The 20,947-nt window shown below is 38.0% G+C and overlaps 1 protein-coding gene across 1 annotated transcript in view; it reads left to right on the top strand.

Annotated features, from left to right (window-relative positions):
* LOC146692837 (E3 ubiquitin-protein ligase rnf213-alpha-like) overlaps positions 1–20,149 on the top strand; it is a 64,568-nt gene extending 44,419 nt beyond the window's left edge. The window contains exons 51-68 of the mRNA XM_085433058.1: positions 153–263; positions 4,358–4,600; positions 5,166–5,262; positions 6,973–7,007; positions 7,106–7,209; positions 10,329–10,482; positions 10,709–10,883; positions 11,070–11,158; positions 11,268–11,519; positions 12,073–12,202; positions 12,432–12,509; positions 12,873–13,053; positions 13,413–13,617; positions 16,118–16,195; positions 16,659–16,856; positions 16,980–17,069; positions 17,312–17,490; positions 18,110–20,149. Of these exons, the coding sequence (XP_085289184.1) occupies positions 153–263; positions 4,358–4,600; positions 5,166–5,262; positions 6,973–7,007; positions 7,106–7,209; positions 10,329–10,482; positions 10,709–10,883; positions 11,070–11,158; positions 11,268–11,519; positions 12,073–12,202; positions 12,432–12,509; positions 12,873–13,053; positions 13,413–13,617; positions 16,118–16,195; positions 16,659–16,856; positions 16,980–17,069; positions 17,312–17,490; positions 18,110–18,263 (2,553 nt within the window). The 3' untranslated portion in view covers positions 18,264–20,149. The remainder of the gene's footprint in view (positions 1–152; positions 264–4,357; positions 4,601–5,165; positions 5,263–6,972; positions 7,008–7,105; positions 7,210–10,328; positions 10,483–10,708; positions 10,884–11,069; positions 11,159–11,267; positions 11,520–12,072; positions 12,203–12,431; positions 12,510–12,872; positions 13,054–13,412; positions 13,618–16,117; positions 16,196–16,658; positions 16,857–16,979; positions 17,070–17,311; positions 17,491–18,109) is intronic.
* Positions 20,150–20,947: the final 798 nt, after the last annotated feature.

Below are 20,947 nucleotides of genomic sequence, written 5' to 3'. Positions count from 1 at the left end.
GTGATGTTGTACAGTATCACTGCTAAGACCGTAAATGCTTAGTTGTATAGTTATTGTACTCACCATAGTGCTGTACTCTATATGCCCATTTTTTCTTGCAGCTTTATTTATACTTGTGATTTTTATTATTGTTTTTATTTGAAATACACTAGAAATGTATGGCTACACAAAGGAATCGGACAGTGTTCCTCCTGCTGGCTCTTTTCCGAGAGGTTACAACTCTGTACAGATCTGAAAACAGGGGTCTTCATCCTACTCCCAAGGTATGAACAGTGGCAAAATTAGAATCTGGAGAAAATGCATTCAGACACTGCTAACTTAGTTTTTTTTTATCTCCAGTGGAGATAATAATTTTAAGAAACAGCTCTACTCCACGCTCTATCCCACTGTCTTAATTCTGTCAGAGGAAAGTAATTTCAGTCATTTGCAGTGTTGAGCAAGTTGGGCAATTATACTTACTAGTTACTTCTTCCAAAAAGTAACTGAGTTAGTAACTGAGTTACAAGATTCTAACAGTAATTAATTACTAGGAAAAGTAACTATTGCGTTACTTAAAAAAAAAAAAAAGTTTAACCCTCTGGGGTCCAGGATATAATTGGCATATTTTTGACTACTTTTGATTTTCCCTCTACATTTCACCTTTAAAAACTATTTAATTTGCCTTGTTTGGTATCATCCTTTTCAGCACAATCTCATGTGTCTGAATTTACAGTTATGTTTTCATTTTGACATACTATATTAGTAAAACTGATCTAAAATCAGACAAAAACATAAAATCCGAGTAGAAAAAGTTAGTTTTTACTGTAACAACCACAAACATGTTTTTCATAACTTTAAATGCAAATATAAATTGTAAATTTTAAAATCATATGCACAAGTTTTGCAAACAACAAAGTTATTTGCAGCCATTTACCTTTTACCCTTTTTAACTAACCATTTCAAACTATTTACATAACAATCAGGTGTTCTGAATTCAATAAGATGCCACACAAATTATTTGTGCCACTCTAAAAAATAATTTCTGTCCACTATAAAGGAGAACATCACAGCCTGATACCTGCAGGTCTGACGGCAGCAGGTGTATCACTCCTCCTGTTTTCTACCTGGAGACACCGTTTACACTGTAATCTGCCTTTGGTGACTTTTTGGTAGCACCTGTAACATTCAGCAGTCGCCTCATTGTTCTGACCCACAACACAAAACTATCCACTACACTACACAAGACAACACATTAACTACACACTCCAAACACGCTAAACGTCACAAATGTCTCACAGCTCAAAACTCGCTCTCTCTCATTTCCGCTCTCTTTCTGTCTCTCTCTTTCTCGCCGTCACTCCTAAAACTTCCCCCTCTTCCTAAACAACCAAATGTCATGTTGCCGTATCATTTTTTGATTGGTCGACATTGTACATTTTTCCACAAACACGAAAGGGCTGTTTTTTGTTTTATTTTTTTGGTCATATGTAGAGAGTGCTTGCTAGCGCTGACCTTACACAGTAAACGTGATGAAAGTATTCAGGAAAACACGACTCGTATATATTGTTTATCATGACTCTGGTTTTACGTGGCCTATCAACACAATTTAAAAACTGGTATATGTCACCTTGTTGCTTTGTCATCTGGAAGTGGTCATGTGATTGGTTTACTACGACTACTTTATTCTTCCTCAGTCAAACAGCAGCACTCATGTGATTGTTTTTGCAGTGATGGGAATAACGCCGTTATTCCCATCACTGGTCATTTGTACTCATGACCCTGCTCTTTTGGTCACTCCCAAGATTTCATGACCGTAGGTGAGTGCTGGAATGCAGATACAGTAACTGAAATTACATCTTGGTTCTCTCTTCTCTATAATAGTCTGGTACAGTGCATTACTGCTGAGGCTACACCAATCTGCCAGTCCAAGTTGCACTCCACCTTAACATCACTCATGAATAAAATCCCAAATCCCATTGGTAAACATGAGTAAACCCTCACTAGGTTTTGGATAAAGTGTACACTCACAAACCTGCATTTGAAACACTGGCTACCATAGCAGTATAGTATTGCAACATGGCATTTGTGTCTTCTAACTAAAATAGGAACATAAAAACTGCCATCATTGCCAGACCTGGCCCACATCTGGTTGACATACACTGTTACGTCCCCACAATGAAGGTCTAGGGGTGTGTGTGGGGACTGGTAACAAATGGGTCCATAACAGAATGAAAGGAGAACAGACAGAGGTGTTTAGTAAATAAAATAGTTTTTATTATAGATAATCTCATGTCTCAACTCTGTATATTTTTATATATTTTATTTATTGTTTACTCTATTTAATTTGTAAAATATGTGTGTGTGTACACACACACACACACGTAGAAAAATATTTAGTATACACATCCAGAAATGCATATACTATTATATATTGTATATATATTTATTAGTTTCAGATGTAGCCATTCTTGTATTTTGCTTGTTTACATTATTGTATTTTGCACAACTCTGTTGCTTGTGAAGCTCACACACAAGAATTTCACTCACATGTGCTGTACCAATGTACCTGCACATGTGATGTGACAATAAAAGTGATTTGATTTGATTAATCTTAACATAAAGAGGTTGCAACAACAAAGAATGGTAAATGGCCTGCATTTGTATAGCGCTTTACTCAGTCCCTAAGGACCCCAAAGCGCTTTACACTACATTCAGTCATCCACCCATTCACACACACAGGCAATGGCACAGCTGCCCTGGGGCGCAATGACAGAGGCGAGGCTGCCGGACACTGGCGCCACCGGGCCCTCTTGCCTACCACCAGTAGGCAAACATGGGGTTAGTATCTTGCCCAAGGATATTTGGCATGAGGCCAGGAGGCAACCTGGGATCGAACCGATCCTCTGATTAGTGGCTGACCTGCTCTGCCACCTGAGCTACAGCCACCCACAACAACCAAACAAACTCCACACCACGAGGAGGCACGTCCAGGGGCCCACAAGCTCACCCTGTCACTAGCAGCAGCTAGCTTTACTGCTGCCGAGGCCCACAAGCCCACACTACTCACATGTAGCAGCGACACTGCTTCCCCAACGACACGACACGACACGACACGACACGACACGACACGACACGACACGACACGACACGACACGACACGACACGACACGACACGACACGACACGACACGAAAATCACACACCTAGACCACAAAGTGGCTACACCAGCAAAAACCACCCTCATACATCCAGTTCATCCCCAGCTTATATGACCTCAGACAGGTGATTGCTGACTGGGCCCAGGTGGTAAATGAGGCCAATGAGCAGCAGCTGTGTCCTGGGGAGAGAGAAGAGCAAGAGAGAGACAGAGGGGTGGGGCAAGAGAGGAAGAGGCGGAGAAAAAAACACCACACCCACACAAGGGCAGTTTCAGAAGGGCCAGCTAGGACCATAACATACACTCTGCTATGACACCAGTCAGTCAGAAGTGCCAGCTTGATGCCAGATCCGGGCCAGACCTGTTTTCTATGAGCCTGGGCCACTTAACCCAAACCACAATCGAGCCAGATATGGCATGCCATCGCGTAAACAGGGTATCATTGCCAGACCTGGCCCAAGCTAAGCTAAAACACTGGCCTACATCTTGATTTATCACAAAGCGTATTAAAAAATTAATGCTAAATTAGAGGGCTTGATCTGTGTATAACATGGTTAACTGTCAATATCTACAGCTAGTTAGACTATTATATCACAGATTGCCTTGTTAATGTATTAAGGCAGAGGTTCCCAATGTGGGGGCAGGGTAAGAATTAAAAAAAAAAAAAAGGATGCCCGGACACTGCTAGCATAATGGACGGGTTTTTGACGGGGCTCCCACACAAATGCAAAGCAGAGAATGAAGCATCGCCAAATATGATTCCAAACCAACTTCCTTCGAAACCAAAGACTAGAAAATATGATGAAACATATCTTGTCTTTGGCTTCGCCTGCACAACAGCGGTGCCAAGGTAGGTCTCCCCATCAGAATTTGTCTCCCCTGCGTCAGGACCACACACTGGGCTGTCCAAATCACGGACAAACAGCATCCCAAATTATTGATTTTTAGTTCACAAACACTTCTTATAATGAAATTTTGGTGATATTAGCTCTTTATATATATAAAAAAATACAGTGGGATACAAATATCAGGATATCAGGCTTACCCTGCCACAATTTATTCCCCAGTTCAAATCATGGACAAACAGTATCCCACAGTTGTTTATGTTTTTAAACCCATTTGCACAGAGAGACATTTATTATTATTAACACTGTTACACAGTAAAAAAAAAAAGAAAAAAAAGTGTGTTGCTTCTCTTAGTTGTTTTCTGTATCCCCAACAGCAATGTAATGGATTTGATTACCTCATTAATGGCTCAAGATACCTGCCTCAAAGAGAAGTAAGAAATTTTGCGTCAGCATTGATTTATAACAGACTGGGAGCTCTTACCATCCAACCTGGTAATACCATTGAGGAAAACACTGTCATCGAGCTGATCATCCATCTAGCAGCTGTGCTGCTCACAGGGAGTCATCCTCTCCTGATGCCACTGAAACACATTGGCCTGTCACCTGAAAATATGCAGGTAAACAGTGTGATTGTATATAAAAGATTGATTTAGCCACATGGTTTTACCCATTAGTTTGTGGAATCACATTTCAAACCCTTGATTTTTAGTTTTATTTCCAGAAATGACTAGGTTTGGATAAGATAGTGGTATGCTAATGTGCCTTTGAGCTATGTAATATGGAGTCAGGTTTATCTACAAAAAGTAAACAGTGCTCAATGATGGACAGTGACCAACACATTTAATATCTTTTTTTTAATATTAACCATTAAATCATCACAACTCCCACATATTAGATATTATTCCCATTACAGATACTCTGAGATAATATCATAGTTAAGGCAGATGTTAAAATGAAGCAGATGAAAGCGAAGCTAGTCTTTACTGGCTGATAAAATGCACAAAATAAGAAAGTCAAAAAAGAAAAGGATCCAGGAATACAACTCAGCAAACACAATAACACTCAAAAATAGAAGAAGGATACATCTGTGCTGCTTACTCTCTGCAATGGATAACTTCAGCAAGATAAGATTCATGTTACCTTTATGGCATTTCTTAGATTTTCACTTAATTTAACCTACAGAGGGCTTTTATACCCACAATGCCTGATGACATGTTAGCTGTTGCCCAGGCAGCCATACAACAAGAAACACACTATCGGGGCCAGCTCACTTGGTATGGTAAGTATTATTCCTTTCATCTATGCAAGTAAATTCATTTTTAATTATCTTTTCTTGTAACTGGGTATTCTGACAATTTGACAACCTTTACATGATTTTCTGTCCTCACCAGGAAATATTTGGATAACCTGTATTTCAGTCATCATTCTAAACCTTAAATGAGTTGAAAGACATTATGAAAAAGAGATATGGCACCCAAAACAACCATGAATTGAAATCTTTGGTAGAATTCTGCTACACCAAATGGTTAATGGCCTGTATTTGTATAGTGCTTTACTAGTCCTTAAGGACCCCAAAGCGCTTTACACATTCAGTCATCCACCCATTCACACACACATTCACACTGTGATGGCAAGCTACATTGTAGCCACAGCCACCCCAGGGCGCACTGACAGAGGTGAGGCTGCCAGACACCACCGGGCCCTCTGACTAGGGCTGCTCAATTAATCGAATTTTAATCTCGATTACGATCTGGGCTTTCAACGATCATTAAAAATGACTGAGCCGATTATTAGCCCCTCCCTCGTGCTTTACTCTCGCGCTGCTCCGTGTAACAAATCGAGCGCACCTCTCTGCATTTCGAACACGTGTCACAACAATTAAGAGCAGCGGTCCCCAACCTTTTTTGCGTCACGGACCGGTTTATGCCCGACAATATTTTCATGGACCGGCCTTTAAGGTGTCACGGATAAATACAACAAAATAAAACTAGTACCGGTACCGTAAAAAAAGAAAATTTATTCATAACACACATGAAAAGACCCAGGAAAACAGAGTAAACGATCAAAACGATAACAAAATAACGCTGAAAACCGATAAAAACCCTGAAAACTATGCATTTCACACCTGAGCCTCAACTCTCACGGCCCGGTACCAAACCACTCACGGACCGGTACCCGGGGGTTGGGGACCACTGATTAAGAGGACCCGAGGGAAGCTCGGAAAGCTAAGCAGAAGTTATTTGGAGAGGAGAGTGACTGCCGTTGGTTGAAAAGAGAGGTAAAAAAAAACTTCAGTGTTGTGGAAACATTATGGGTTCGCGGAGTCAGACGTGGATCAAGTAGACATAGTGTGTAAACTTTGCTACGGTGTCGTAGCTGCACCACAGAGCAACACTGCAAAGATGTTTACATTTTTCATTTATTTTTTATATTGCAAACATTTGCACTGTTATCAGTATTTGCAAACTATTTCATATTATTTTTTGACAATCTTTAAAGGCATTATTCAATACATTGTTATTGTTAAATAAATATCGTCAAATAATCGAGATCTCGATTTCAGTGAAAATAATCGTGATTATCATTTTTGCCATAATCGAGCAGCCCTACCTCTGACCATCACCAGTAGGCAACGGGTGAAGTGTCTTGCCCAAGGACACAACGACCAAGACTGTCCAAGCCGAACCGGCAACCTTCCGATTACAAGGCGAACTCCAAACTCTTGAGCCACGATCGACCAATAGTACTTCCAGGGGACACAAAGCTATTAAAAAGCTTCATTATGGGGCAAATTCACTAGAGATTTGTTTGTTTGGTTGGTTTTTAAGATTTAGCTGGTCATTTTTGCTGACCATTGAATAAAAGTTAATATAGATTGGTCAGATGTTTTACCAAGATGGCTATCAGGTAGTAAGACTTGGTTCAGGAGTAATTTGCATAAACCTGACCATAAATTCACAGATTAATCTATATTATGTCTTTTTCACAGTCTGTCCAAATAATCACCCATGCTGTGTTGATATGGTAAGCCATTTTTATGCTGTTCCAGTTAATATATTCTTCACAATGATTACAAACTCGATGTTTTATAATTATACTGTATGTTTAATCTTGCACTGCAGTGCGGCCAGCCCATGGAGAGAGGCCGATGTCTGGAGTGTGGCGAAGAAGTTGGAGGGGAACATCACATAGCCTTGCCTGGATTCACACAAGTTCCGTTGCACGAGTGAGTGTCAGTAATTGTCAAGCAAAATACTGCATTAAATAAATCTCTTTACTGATAAAGTAAAACTTTGTAGAAAAAAATTGCTAGATAATTTGTCCTTTCTATTAAAACGATACTGGAATATTAAAAAGAAATTATTCTGGTATTTCGCACAGGGGAACCATCAAAATTGCAGATAAACTGATTTTGTACAAAACTTTCTCTTGTATAAAATATGAACGACAGAAATCATTCAAGTTTGGTTTTTTATTGGTAAATCTGTTAAAAGAAGCACATTTGTTATGCTAGTGGTTTTGTTTTTTTAAAATCAATATTATCCTTTATTTTGTGAAGTAAAATAAACTAAATTCCCATTGTCAATTTTTTAAACTTATAAGTTTTCATTTTTGTGCATTTAAAAAGTTTAACAATGAGACTGCACCGTGAACAGAAAATTCTGACGAGACGATTCCGACCAGTAGTTTGATATCATTGAATTGCTCTGTCACGGCGATGTCTTTTGAGAATGGACCAAAAAGCAGACACTGAGAAAGGAATCTTTAAACAAAAGCGAGACTTTATTTGGGCTGATGAAAGGAGAAAACACATAAGCTAAGGCAAAACAGGTATGACAACTAAACTGGAAAACTAACTATAAAAACTATGAAGACTGTGAGAACTATGATGTGGAATAAACAGATGACCTGACAATGAACAAAGGAAAACAGAGGACTTAAATGCACACAGGAGGTGATGAGGGGAAGTGGAAACACATGGGGAAACAGCCAACTAGAATGAACATAATGACGCCACAGGGGAAATGACACTAAACACAATGACAAAGACACAAAGACTGTTTCAAAATAAACCAGGAAACACTGAGAAAATAACAATAATCAAAGAATAAAACTAAAACACACAAAACACTAGGTCACAGACCCAGTACCTCTGTGTATTCATTGTGTTGGAAAGGTTTAGTTTAAAAAAAAACTGTAAAGAATGAGTTCAGATTTTTTTTCATGGATACTGCAGAAAAACTGGTTAGTATTCACAACCAGTATGTATTAAAAAGAGGCTGTCACATAGTGATATCAAATTTTCCGCAAAGAAAGAGTAACACATATCTTCAAAGACAAAATGTCAGTCAGAATACTTTTTTTGTTTGTTGTATACAATACAGGTTTTTTTTCCTTTAATTTCTTTGTTAGCTGTGTTTGCTGGTTTTTCTTCCAGAGATTATTTCTTTTGAGATTGTAGATGCTGCGTGTGTAATATAAGAAGCAGAGTTCAGTTTGTTTTAGAACGGCAGCAGTTTGGTCTGTTTCTGTTAGAGTGGGTTTATTTGTCTTGTTATGGCTGTACTTCAAGTATACTCTTAAAAACAATACATATTTTATGCATAGTATAACCTTGTGAACTAATTGTCACTAAGTTAATTTTCTAAAAGCAGCACAAGGGTAAAATTATATTAACTATACAGGGAGTGCAGAATTATTAGGCAAGTTGTATTTTTGAGGAATAATGTTATTATTGAACAACAACCATGTTCTCAATGAACCCAAAAAACTCATTAATATCAAAGCTGAATGTTTTTGGAAGTAGTTTTTAGTTTGTTTTTAGTTTTAGCTATTTTAGGGGGATATCTGTGTGTGCAGGTGACTATTACTGTGCATAATTATTAGGCAACTTAACAAAAAACAAATATATACCCATTTCAATTATTTATTTTTACCAGTGAAACCAATATAACATCTCCACATTCACAAATATACATTTCTGACATTCAAAAACAAAACAAAAACAAATCAGCAACCAATATAGCCACCTTTCTTTGCAAGGACACTCAAAAGCCTGCCATCCATGGATTCTGTCAGTGTTTTGATCTGTTCACCATCAACATTGCGTGCAGCAGCAACCACAGCCTCCCAGACACTGTTCAGAGAGGTGTACTGTTTTCCCTCCTTGTAAACCTCACATTTGATGAATGACCACAGGTTCTCAATGGGGTTCAGATCAGGTGAACAAGGAGGCCATGTCATTAGTTTTTCTTCTTTTATACCCTTTCTTGCCAGCCACGCTGTGGAGTACTTGGACGCGTGTGATGGAGCATTGTCCTGCATGAAAATCATGTTTTTCTTGAAGGATGCAGACTTCTTCCTGTACCACTGCTTGAAGAAGGTGTCTTCCAGAAACTGGCAGTAGGACTGGGAGTTGAGCTTGACTCCATCCTCAACCCAAAAAGGCCCCACAAGCTCATCTTTGATGATACCAGCCCAAACCAGTACTCCACCTCCACCTTGCTGGCGTCTGAGTCGGACTGGAGCTCTCTGCCCTTTACCAATCCAGCCACGGGCCCATCCATTTGGCCCATCAAGACTCACTCTCATTTCATCAGTCCATAAAACCTTAGAAAAATCAGTCTTGAGATATTTCTTGGCCCAGTCTTGACGTTTCAGCTTGTGTGTCTTGTTCAGTGGTGGTCGTCTTTCAGCCTTTCTTACCTTGGCCATGTCTCTGAGTATTGCACACCTTGTGCTTTTGGGCACTCCAGTGATGTTGCAGCTCTGAAATATGGCCAAACTGGTGGGAAGTGGCATCTTGGCAGCTGCACGCTTGACTTTTCTCAGTTCATGGGCAGTTATTTTGCACCTTGGTTTTTCCACACGCTTTTTGCGACCCTGTTGACTATTTTGAATGAAACGCTTGATTGTTCGATGATCACGCTTCAGAAGCTTTGCAATTTTGAGACTGCTGCATCCCTCTGCAAGATATCTCACTATTTTTGACTTTTCTGAGCCTGTCAAGTCCTTCTTTTGACCCATTTTGCCAAAGGAAAGGACGTTGCCTAATAATTATGCACACCTGATATAGGGTGTTGATGTCATTAGACCACACCCCTTCTCATTACAGAGATGCACATCACCTAATATGCTTAATTGGTAGTAGGCTTTCGAGCCTATACAGCTTGGAGTAAGACAACATGCATGAAGAGGATGATGTGGACAAAATACTCATTTGCCTAATAATTCTGCACTCCCTGTATTAACTTTCACATGTGTGCTTGCGCTTCTAAATGTCACCTGTTTTGCACTGGGAGGAGACCTACTCTACTTTTTACTCATGCAAATCTGTTCTTTTAGGGATCAAACACGCCCTGGTCACATTCTGGGAGACCCTCAACGGAGAAACAACCCAGATGCCTTAGATACCAAAAACATGTCTCTGACTCCCTTTACTCTGGTCCGGCTAGTTACACATCTCGCCATGATGCTGGGAGCCTCAGAGAAACCTCAGGTGAGCTCTAATTTAGAGGCTCTTAACCATCATAAATAAAGTATCTAAAGCTATTTTGTACAGTAGCTGTAATATTTAAGCAGCTTTTGGTGACTTGGTGAGACTAGCATTGTTTTAGGTTGTGTGTAGCTCACTGATTAATATTCTGCAAAATAGTTCAACTCAATGAACGATGTTGCTGTCTTGCATGTAGTATGATGCTATTATCCACTGTTTTTTTTTTCAGGTTGTCCAACAGATAATCCAGCCACCTGTGGAGGATGTCAGTTTGTTTCTCAGGCTGCACATAATAAAGGATCTTGAACAGCTGTCACAGGCACTGGGAAAAGGAGCTGACGACACTGTAACATCTGTTCACTTGGTGCTCAGATCACTTCAAGAACTACCACATGCCAGTAACTGTAAGGAAGCCTTTTGTTAAAGGACATACATGGCAGGACAAAAGACTGTGAAAAGAAACTTAATAATAATTTGAATAAAGCAGACCTCCTTAGACAGGAATTGTTTGTGAGGATTAAATGTCAACAAATATGGAAACTGGTATTTGACTGTTTAACCAAGGGCTATGTAAACTTTTTTTTTTTTAGCTACTATTGACCCTCACCTTACATCCAAAGAATCCAGAAACACCTGGGAGACTACTGTGGCTACAGATATTATGACACCAAAGTTGAAGGTAATTCTTTAAAATCACCGTTTACATGTTTTGACTTTTTTCATTTTATAACTGATATTTTTTCAGTCTTATTTGTACATAACTGCCTTTGCCAATATTTTGTGTCCAGGATCTTGACCAACTCCTACAAGAGGCAAAGGGAACCATTAGAAATGACTCCCGTGTATCTTCCAACTTCATCATAAGGATGATCCACGGTGATGACTGTAGCTTCCTCGCCTCACTGCAACAGGGCTCTGAGGTCGACAGCTCAGCAGTGTGGAGCTGCAGGGAGAGGCTGTCGCTGCTCAGCCTCACACACATTATGGAGACTAATGATCAAAAGGAGGAGCTCCCCCTGCTCTGGAGGTTCCTGCAGAAGGTGTGTGTCTCACAGATGTAAAGCTTTCACAAAATTATTTGGAATTCACTGCTCTTGTGCATTTCAAACAATCCTGAAATTTTCCTTTTGTGTAACCTAACACCCGCCCCACGTTCTATTGAGAGGGGTCTTTACTACTGATATTCCCTTTTTGTTGCTTGTGACATGAATTGTGCAATAAAATAGACTATATGGAAATAAACCAGACACAAGCAGGTCAATTATAAAATACTTCTAATAAAACAAAAGAAAATAAGTAACATTAATAAAGTTGTCGAGCAATGGTTAGGTATCTAATATCAACTGTAACCAAATGATTAAATAATACGGTGGGCCCACACACACTCCTTAACTGCAACAGTCTTTCTGTGTTAACAAACACCTCATTGCAGGCCTGAGTCGTGGCTCGGGTGCATTGGGACCTAAAACAACTTGGCCGCTTCACTTGTTGCCAAGCAGTAAAATAAAAAGCACGCTCAAACAATAGTACTTTTTAACAGAATTAGAAATGACCAAAGATGTGATAGCCATTTATCTAAACTTCTTTTTACAGGAAAGAGAATTTCGACATATCAAATTCCTCCCAGAAATCCTAATGCTGCAGAAACGTTTGGTGAGAAAGTACCAGAATGCAACTGAAGAGATCGCGGGTTCCATCAGAGAATTTATTGATCAGCAAACAGGTACAGAGATTAGATGGACTTAAACTTGAACAATTGACTGTTGTACTAATTTGTATTCATTTGAAAATCAAAAACAAAATCTATCACCAAAGTTAATATTTGCTGCAGGGACAACTGACATATTTTTTTCTCTCTTTTTCATTTCATGTCATAAAAATGTAGTCACTGTTTCTTTGCCTTTTGTCTTTTTTTAAGTTTTTAGTCACTGTTTCTAAATTATTTGTTCCAGACATGAGCCCATGGTATCAAAAACACATTGAGACCTTCCTGAAAACATGGAATGAGCTAAGAGTCTCTGTGACCGGCAGTAAGTAAAGCACTAACCTGCTCTTTGTCTCACCTTCACATTCAATCTGTTTATGTTATTACATATTTTCTTGTCTCTCCTTAAACTATTTTGTTCTGTGCATTGTGTTGAAATTAAAAAGATAAATAAATGAATAACATGTCTTCAATTTAACTTAAAAGAACAGTGCAGTTCTTGATTGATTTCAGTTGCCCTGTGAGAACATACATTTACAGTGTACTCTACATGACAATAGTCATCATTTTGTCTGCTACAGTCGAGTACAATAATTGATGTTTTTGTGTATATACCACATAAGTCAAAGTAATGGAAAAAGCTGTATTACAAATAAGGAATTATTTATCTGTCCTTTCAAAACTATAGATGAAATAAAAATTCCAGAAGAATTTTGCAGCAGGGATTTGGACCTGGACAGTGACCTCAGGTACCTCCTGCCCCGTCGGCAGGGTCCAGGCCTGTGTGCCACAGGGCTGGTCAGCTATCTGGTGACTCTCCACAATGAGTTGGTGAATGCAGTGGACCGTCACACACGAGAGGACAACAGGTACTTTATTCTGTACCTGTTGTACCATTTATTCTGCATTTTATTTCTACCTATCTATTTTCTACCTGAAGTTCAAGTGAAACGTCAATAGTCTTAAGTTAGGTGAGTCAAATGAGTATCATTCACAGGTGTTAGTATTAAAAATCCTTCCTTTCGCCTTGGAGCTTGACATAGAAACACAGAGCCACATAACCAATTACTGAGTCGATGCTATTGATATATTATATATTGTAAATATAATACAGTTAAGTTTTGCTCAACAAACATTTTTCTTCATTCTAGACCAACATTTATTCAAAATTATTTGGAAAAGAAATGTTGGAAGATTAAAGTTCATATCTACATTGTGATGTCTGCAGTGACTACACAGTGAGTCTGTTGGAGCTAATGGAGCAGCATGTGATCAGCTATGATGTGGAGAAGGACCTGTTTCCTCTGGTTTTGTCCAACTGCCAGTACAGCTTGGAACGTGGCCACGAGACAATATCTGAGTATGACCTGCCCAGGATCCAACAGCAGATCCTCACCCGCTTTCTGCAGGGAAAACCTCTCATTACCCGCGCAGTGAGTCCCCACAGCCTGGTTTGGTTAAAACATGTGTCCCACACCTTAAATGACCCAAATTCCTAACTACTGTACGATCTGGTGTTGACTGGATTGTGCATTACCTTCAGGGATCTTTCAAGCTCAGAATGAATCTTTGAAGGTGGTCATGCAACACCCTTAGTGTATATTTATTTGTTTTTATTTTTTGCATGATTCAACATACTGAAATCTAAAAAGCACAAATGAGAAGGAAGTTCACTTTCTGTTAAACTTCTGTCATAACCAGTGTTGGGACTAACGCGTTATTAAGTAACGCGTTACAGTAACTACGTTATTATTGTGGTAACGAGCACGGTAACTAGTTATTATGCCAAAATCAGGAACGCGTTACTCGTTACTGGGATTTAGATAGGGTCGTTACTCGTTACTTCGTGTGGTGGCTATCGCGGAGCTTCCACAGATTCAGTAACATTAGCAAGTGGTGGAGGCCCGCAGGTGGATGAAGGAAAAGGGACGCAGAAGGAAAAGAGACCCGAGGCGGCCGCCGGTCCAAGTGTGAACTGAACTTCAGGTAAGAAGTTATGACCTGCAGTCTCTCTGGGTCAGATATGAACCAAGTTTAGGTGGAGTTTATTTTCGTTATTCTGACTTTTTCCGTACTGCGTGCTAGCTAGCATGACGGAGTTTCTATACAGCTGGGTGGTGCTATGAAGTTAATGATGTTTAACTTTATTTTGTTCATAAGTTATTAGAGTTGCCAACCGTCCCGTCTGGTATTCAGAGAAAATATTACGCGTTTCTTATTGAGGTGAAAAGGAACAGTTTGTCCCGTAATTCAGCTACAATGAAAAAGGCACAAAGCTGAAGTTATTCTGTGTCTTTGCTGCACAGCTGCCTCTTCTTCTCTCATTCTCTCCCCTCCCTCTCCCGTTTCTACTTCAATCATGAAAACTGATCAGTGATCAGCTGATCGTCTTTTCTCTCTTGTGTGTTTATCGCCCACTTTGCGCCGAAAGAGGAAACCAGCGGATGTCGCGCTAAACAACAGCAGCACGTTTAAGCTTGATCAGCTGTTGTTAGAATTTATTAAATATTAATTTCTAGTATCAGCTGATGTTTGCTGGAGCCACAGCTGCAAAAAAGCTGCTGGTCATGATATGGTTTGGTTATGTGGTGAGAGGGAAACATGAAGATGAAACCAGGAGATGTCCTTACTGGATCATCAGAGCTGAACAGGTGATGGAGAAACAGGTTTACCTTTTAGGTGACATGAATGAGTTGAAGGGAAGTTATGAACTGTTTCTGAGAGACAAATAACACCAGGATCCTTTTTCTATGTAGCTGACAGCTCGTAACTGTGCAGGGGCGGGTCTAGCAAAGTGTTGCCAGGGGGGCAGGTAGGGCATTAACAGGGAGAGGTGGGCACAAAGAAATACTTTTCTTTCTTATTCTCATTTAAAATGTCTAGCTTTTAAAAAATAATTATCTGAATCTTACAACAAACGATTGATAGATTGATGCATATATACCATCAGACAGTGTACATCACTGTCACAACAGTGTTTATTTTCATTCAAAGGCTTTATAATTTTTCCTATAATGGTGGGCCGGTCTCTAGTCAAAATGCCCGGGATGATTTTTTTGTCCCAGTCCAGCTCTGTATGCAGCTCATCTGCAGTCTGGTGTTACCTACATCTTCCTATTCGGAAGGCAGAATTTCCGAGTTCTGAGTACAATCGAAAGCACCACGACTGCAGTTTTTGTGTTGGATGTAAAAGGCGCAGATGACACTGTGACGTCGGCTAGAATCATGGCAGCAGTCAATGACGGTCCAGGCGTGGGATTTCTCTCGTGGAAATATGCACATTATCTTTTTCTTTCTATTGGTAGGTGGCACAGTGCACTTGTGGCAAGTAAGCAAGCTAGAAGACTGGCAAAGTTATGGAAGCAACACATTAACAAGAGAATTCTGAGTAAAACCAAAGTTACTTTCCCTAGTAACTAGTTACTTTGAAAGTAACGAGTAACTTGAAGTAACTGAGTTACTTTTGAGAGAAGTAACTAGTAATGTAACTAAGTTACTATTTTAAAGTAACTTACCCAACACTGGTCATAACAGATGGCAGGGAGCAAGCTGAAGCTGAACTAAAAACAATACAAACACAAGCAAGACTAAGCTATTATTGTTTATTCCAAATGTTTATCACAGGAATTGCTACAGCATGTAGATGTGGGTGTAAAGACCTCTGTGCATCACATTGTTAAACAAACAAATAGTGTAATCAAATGTGTAGACCACTTCACTACAGAGATTTTATTTATTGTGCTGGTTAACTTCATCATTTGAGTTCTCATATTGTATCTGTTCTGTGTGGTCATACTTATTTTGCAGTAATATCTATGTGTTTATATTGATTCACCACTTTTGAAATCCAAGCTCAAAACCATTCTGTTTAAAACTGCTTTTTTGTGATCCCTAAACCAAACCCCTTCACTAAACCCCCTGTTTTTCATTAAGGGAATTCCCACGTTGGTCAACACGCAAGAGAGAGACTATGAAACCATTTTCAAAACTGTTCATGGAAAAGTGCCACAGGTACAGTACTGCGTTAGCAAGTTATCACTACACTTTGATGTACTTTACAACCCTACATGATTATAGCTGTCTATGTGTAAAACCCAAAATACATATTTAAGGTACAAAATTTCCAGGTTAAACAACAAATTTATTTTCACTTGGTTTGTGCTGAGTCAATAACTAACAGTACCAGTTAACAGCAAAAGCACTGACACATGATATGTGGACTTTAGATAGTAATGGATTATTACAGTTATACCAGATTAAATTCTTGTTTTTCACCAAATCACAGATTTATTTCAGGCCTAATAGTTACAGCAAATAAAGCAATACTCCTGACATTCATCCAGCTGTATTTGACTTAAAAGTACTACTCAAGCTTTACATTTGATATTTATGTACATGTGCATGCACACAGCAATAAAGGGATTTACATAACTTGTGTCTTTGAGGTTCGCTAATATTTTTGTTTCTCTATCAGAGTGTTCTGACATCTATGGCACAGAATACTGTGTCCAGACAGCTGGACTCCTACAGCGAGGTGTGCGAGGCGCTCAAGATTGTGGAGCTGCTTCTGGGTTTCCTCTCAATGACGGGTGGTGATCCCACAATGAAACTGGTCACTTACCTTCAGGAAATACTAAAGATGGACCAAAGCATTGATCATCACATACTGAAGGTCATTACATGTACACTCTTTCATTCTGAGCCTCACATGTCAAACATCAATATTAATAATAAGACAAAAACCAGATAGAACAAACTGTTTATAAGTTGTTGAGGGGTTTTCACTTTTTTGCAGGCTTTTAGCAAATGTGAACTGCAGCAATGTGTTTGTCTGTGGCAAGTCCTGTCCTCTCTCAACTCTGAAAAAATGCTGCAACTCAAAAGAGTAAGTTTGATTTTTGCTGTATTTTTTTTTCAGATTCAAAATTGCCAGATTAAACATCATATGCTTATTTTTCACTAAGCATAGATAAATTGTAAGTTTTGAAGCTTAGCTTCAGTGTTAGATTAAATGAATGTGGCTTGTACTAAAAAAATCACTAAATGGTCAGTATGACCATTAACCATATATGCCAATCCATCTACCATATACATACAAAATGCATGACTGCATGTCTTGTTAAAAAGGAGCCCTTTTCGGGGTATCCAGCCGAGTACCAGGTGCCACTGACTGAGGAAAACAAGACTGAGCTGAAAGGATTCATGTCCAGAGGAAATGTGGACCAGTGGCTGCTTGAGATGCATGAGTTCCTCTTGTTGCGCCTGGGCCGCCTACGGGCAACTGAGGACTACAATCCATCATGGAGGTAAACCTGTTGTATAGTACCAAATTTTTGTTTGGTAATGCCAGGGTTGTTTTTGGCCCTGATTTAGCAGGTGTGAAGAACGATTTGCATCCTAAGCCTCACAGTCACTGCAGATGATCCTGTGTAGCCAAAATATGGATATATAAGAGTGATCTCAGAGATGCAAAGATATGCATAAAGTTATAGATTAGTCAGAATGAAACAAAAGATTTTCATCTAAGTATTAAAAACTTAAAATTATTTATATTTAAAACTGTGTTAGTTTGTCTAATTAATTTTCAATTAAGTCTCTGAAAATGTGTGACTGTGTATAAAAATGACTGTAATTCCTAAACAGTTAAAAAAAAATCTGCACTTCCATCAAGTCTTAAATTTTCCATTTAAAATCAACTGCAATGGCATACAGAGGCAAAGCTATCTTAAAAAGGTCTTTGTCCAATTACTTTTGAGTTTTTATGCATATTTTATTCCACATCACTATAGTGCCCCATCGTTTGGCCTTGTCTATACCAAAAGTGTGTCTTTATTATAATATGTTTTTAGTTTTCCTGCTAAGTAAAAAATTATTTGCTCCAATGTAAAGTTATCTATTAAATGAATATATTCTTTCTTTTGACAGTCTGAAGGAGGCGGTCAGTGCCTACATGGATCGTAAAGAAGTAGAAGTCCCTACTTACGTGGAGGAAAACCTCTCTGAAAAGGTGAAGCTGTCTCAGATAATTGAGACCTGGAAATACACCATCACAGCCAAACAGGAGTTGATGAATGAGTGATCAACTGAATGAGTGCATAGAGAGATATTAGTTATCTAAAGAAGTAAACAAAGGTATTTTTTCTGCATTTATTGATGTAATAATCATAGGACGTGTTGTGCTGTTAATTTGTTTTTGGAATTATTTTACAAATTCAATTCAACAACCAAAAACTATATTTACATTTTAATATTTTATTTTTCATTTTATTTTACTTCTCTTGCGAATGGTTTGAATTTTAAAAAGAAGAGTAATATTATCATGCTGCAAGGAGTGAATAATATTTCTCCATTTAATAAGAAATTAAAGCAATAGGTGATTGATACGCATAGAAAAAAGCAAAATCTTGTAATCCAATGTAAATGTGCGTGGTTCGTTCATAAATATGCAAGGGAATGGTATACTGAGCATTTTCTACTTTTTCATTCATATAAAATTTTTCTTATATTTTTTAATTCTCTAAGTTTTTATTTGCATTTGTGTAAAAGTTGAGATTTGCTAATTTTTTATGTTTTTTTTTTTTCATTTAATAGCTTGAGTTATCAGATTTCTATGACGTGTGTTGAACCGCCTTGAGGCGACTTTTGTTGTGATTTGGCGCTATATAAATAAAATTGAATTAAATCGAATTGAATTGAACCAGAGATCTTAGTTTATCATTTAACTTTAAGTCATACTACTTTTTTGAACTCTTTTATTTGTTTATGGTCTTGTTGATGTTTGTCTTGATTCGTTTATAATAAAGATTAGAAATTACCTTTAACCTCTGTGAATACAATGAAACAGCAAAGCAGAATAAACTCAAGCACATCCTCAGTGAGCTGCTCATGTATTCACTGTGAGAGTATATACAGTATGACTGCTTTGATATATTTTATATATCATTTTTACATGATTATGTTTTTGTTTTAAGGTGAAATCTTTTAGGGTGAAGTAACAACAGGATAGATTGATAAACTAGTACGAAAACTGCACATTTTCCATTTTTTCTTACATGTTAAAAAATTATAAATGTTCATTTGCATAAAAGTGACTTGAATACGTTCATTTAAACAAAACATTTGATTTGCAGTAATGAGATCATTTCTATTTATCTGTGGCGGAAAGTTTTTTTGTTTTGTTTTTTTTATTTTTGTGTGTTAAGCAACTTCATCAAACATGAAGTATGTAAGGAGATAAACTGGATGAGTTTATCATTTTTATTTTTTGTCTTTATAAACCAACAGGTTTTACTCTTCTATGTTTGTATTATTTTTTTTAATTTTTCATTCCTTTACTGAGAAAATTGATGATGATTCACTGTTTTTATGGTTTGTTTTAGCATTATTCTTGCATTTATTTTACAGCTAAAGAACAAATTATGATTTAAACATAAACTAGTAAAGAAATTAAAGATTGATAGTTTTATTTTTACATTTTACTAACAGTGTCAAATACTTTTTGTTTGCATCAATATAAAAAGTCAATATTTTACATTTTATCTGTTTTCTCTAATACTTGGATTTGAAAATTTAAAAATAACACTGAGGCTCAACAAAAACAATGATACACAGCAAGGCAGATAAAACAAGTGCATTATTTCTTCGATATGAGCCACCTGCTCATGTGTTGCATTTTGTCAATCTAAAAAAGTTACTAAGAGTTATTTAGAAAATTCAGAAATGCATTGTTGAATTTGACAATCATATAGTGTGAAACTTTGTTGATTTACCCTTTATGTCGAAGGATTATGTACACATTTCTTCTTTTTTTTCTGCTTTCTTTTTTTTTATCAAGTATATTTTTACTATTGACCAGCACTCAGAGACAAAATTGTATTTTTTCTTACATATATCAAGTATCCTGTATTGATTATTTGTTGTGTATCTGCTAAAAGATTAAAGTACATTGGAAAATGTTTCCTCTGATATAGTCAATGAAGTAGTTGTAACACACATGTGACCTAAAATGTATTATTTCTGCCATAGTTACACATTTTCAGTCACTTATTGAAAATTAACCCCCTCTGAAAAAAAAAATCTGTTCAGCTTTAGGAGACTGTCTGACTTAGATTATCTGGTTATTTTATGATTCATTGTGAGTAAATCAATAGTGTTTTTAAAAATTTTAATACAATAACATATTTATGTTTTATGGTTGTTTACAGTGCATTGAAAAAAATTCATACCCCTTCAACTTTTAAACATTTTGTCACCTTACAGCCACAAACTTCAATGTTTTCGATTGAGATTGTCAGTGACTGACCAACACAAAGTAGCACATAATTGTTATGTGGTACAAAAAGGAGACATGGATGTAGATAGAAGTTGTAGGGTTAGGTTGAGCAAGGAAAGCACTGGTCAGAGGAGTTTCTAAGAGGCCCACGGTCACTCTGGAGGAGCTGGAAAAATCCACAACTCATGTGGGGAGAATCTGTAAGTCGTGTACTCCACAAATCTGGCCTATAAAGAAGAGCGACAAGAAAAAAGCCATTGTTGACAGAAATACATAAAAAGTGCCTTTTGCAGTTTGCCAGGAGACATGAAGGGGACACAGCAACTGCGTGGAAGAAGGTGCTCTGGTCAGATAAGACTAAAGTTGGGCCTAAATACAAAGCGCTACGTGAGGAGCAAAAGTAACACTGCCTGCTCATCACCCTGAACACACCATCCCCACTGTGAAACATGGTGGTTGCAGCATCATGCTGTGGGGATGCTTTTCTTCAG

This window comes from Copadichromis virginalis, linkage group LG15 (assembly GCF_057382275.1).
Source record: "Copadichromis virginalis isolate Kocher_CV1m ecotype Utaka linkage group LG15, C_Virginalis_male_GT1.1, whole genome shotgun sequence".
In the NCBI taxonomy this organism is placed as follows: Eukaryota; Metazoa; Chordata; class Actinopteri; order Cichliformes; family Cichlidae; genus Copadichromis; species Copadichromis virginalis.
The sequence above is the reverse complement of the archived record's forward strand: the minus strand, read 5'-3'. Positions and strand labels throughout refer to the sequence as shown.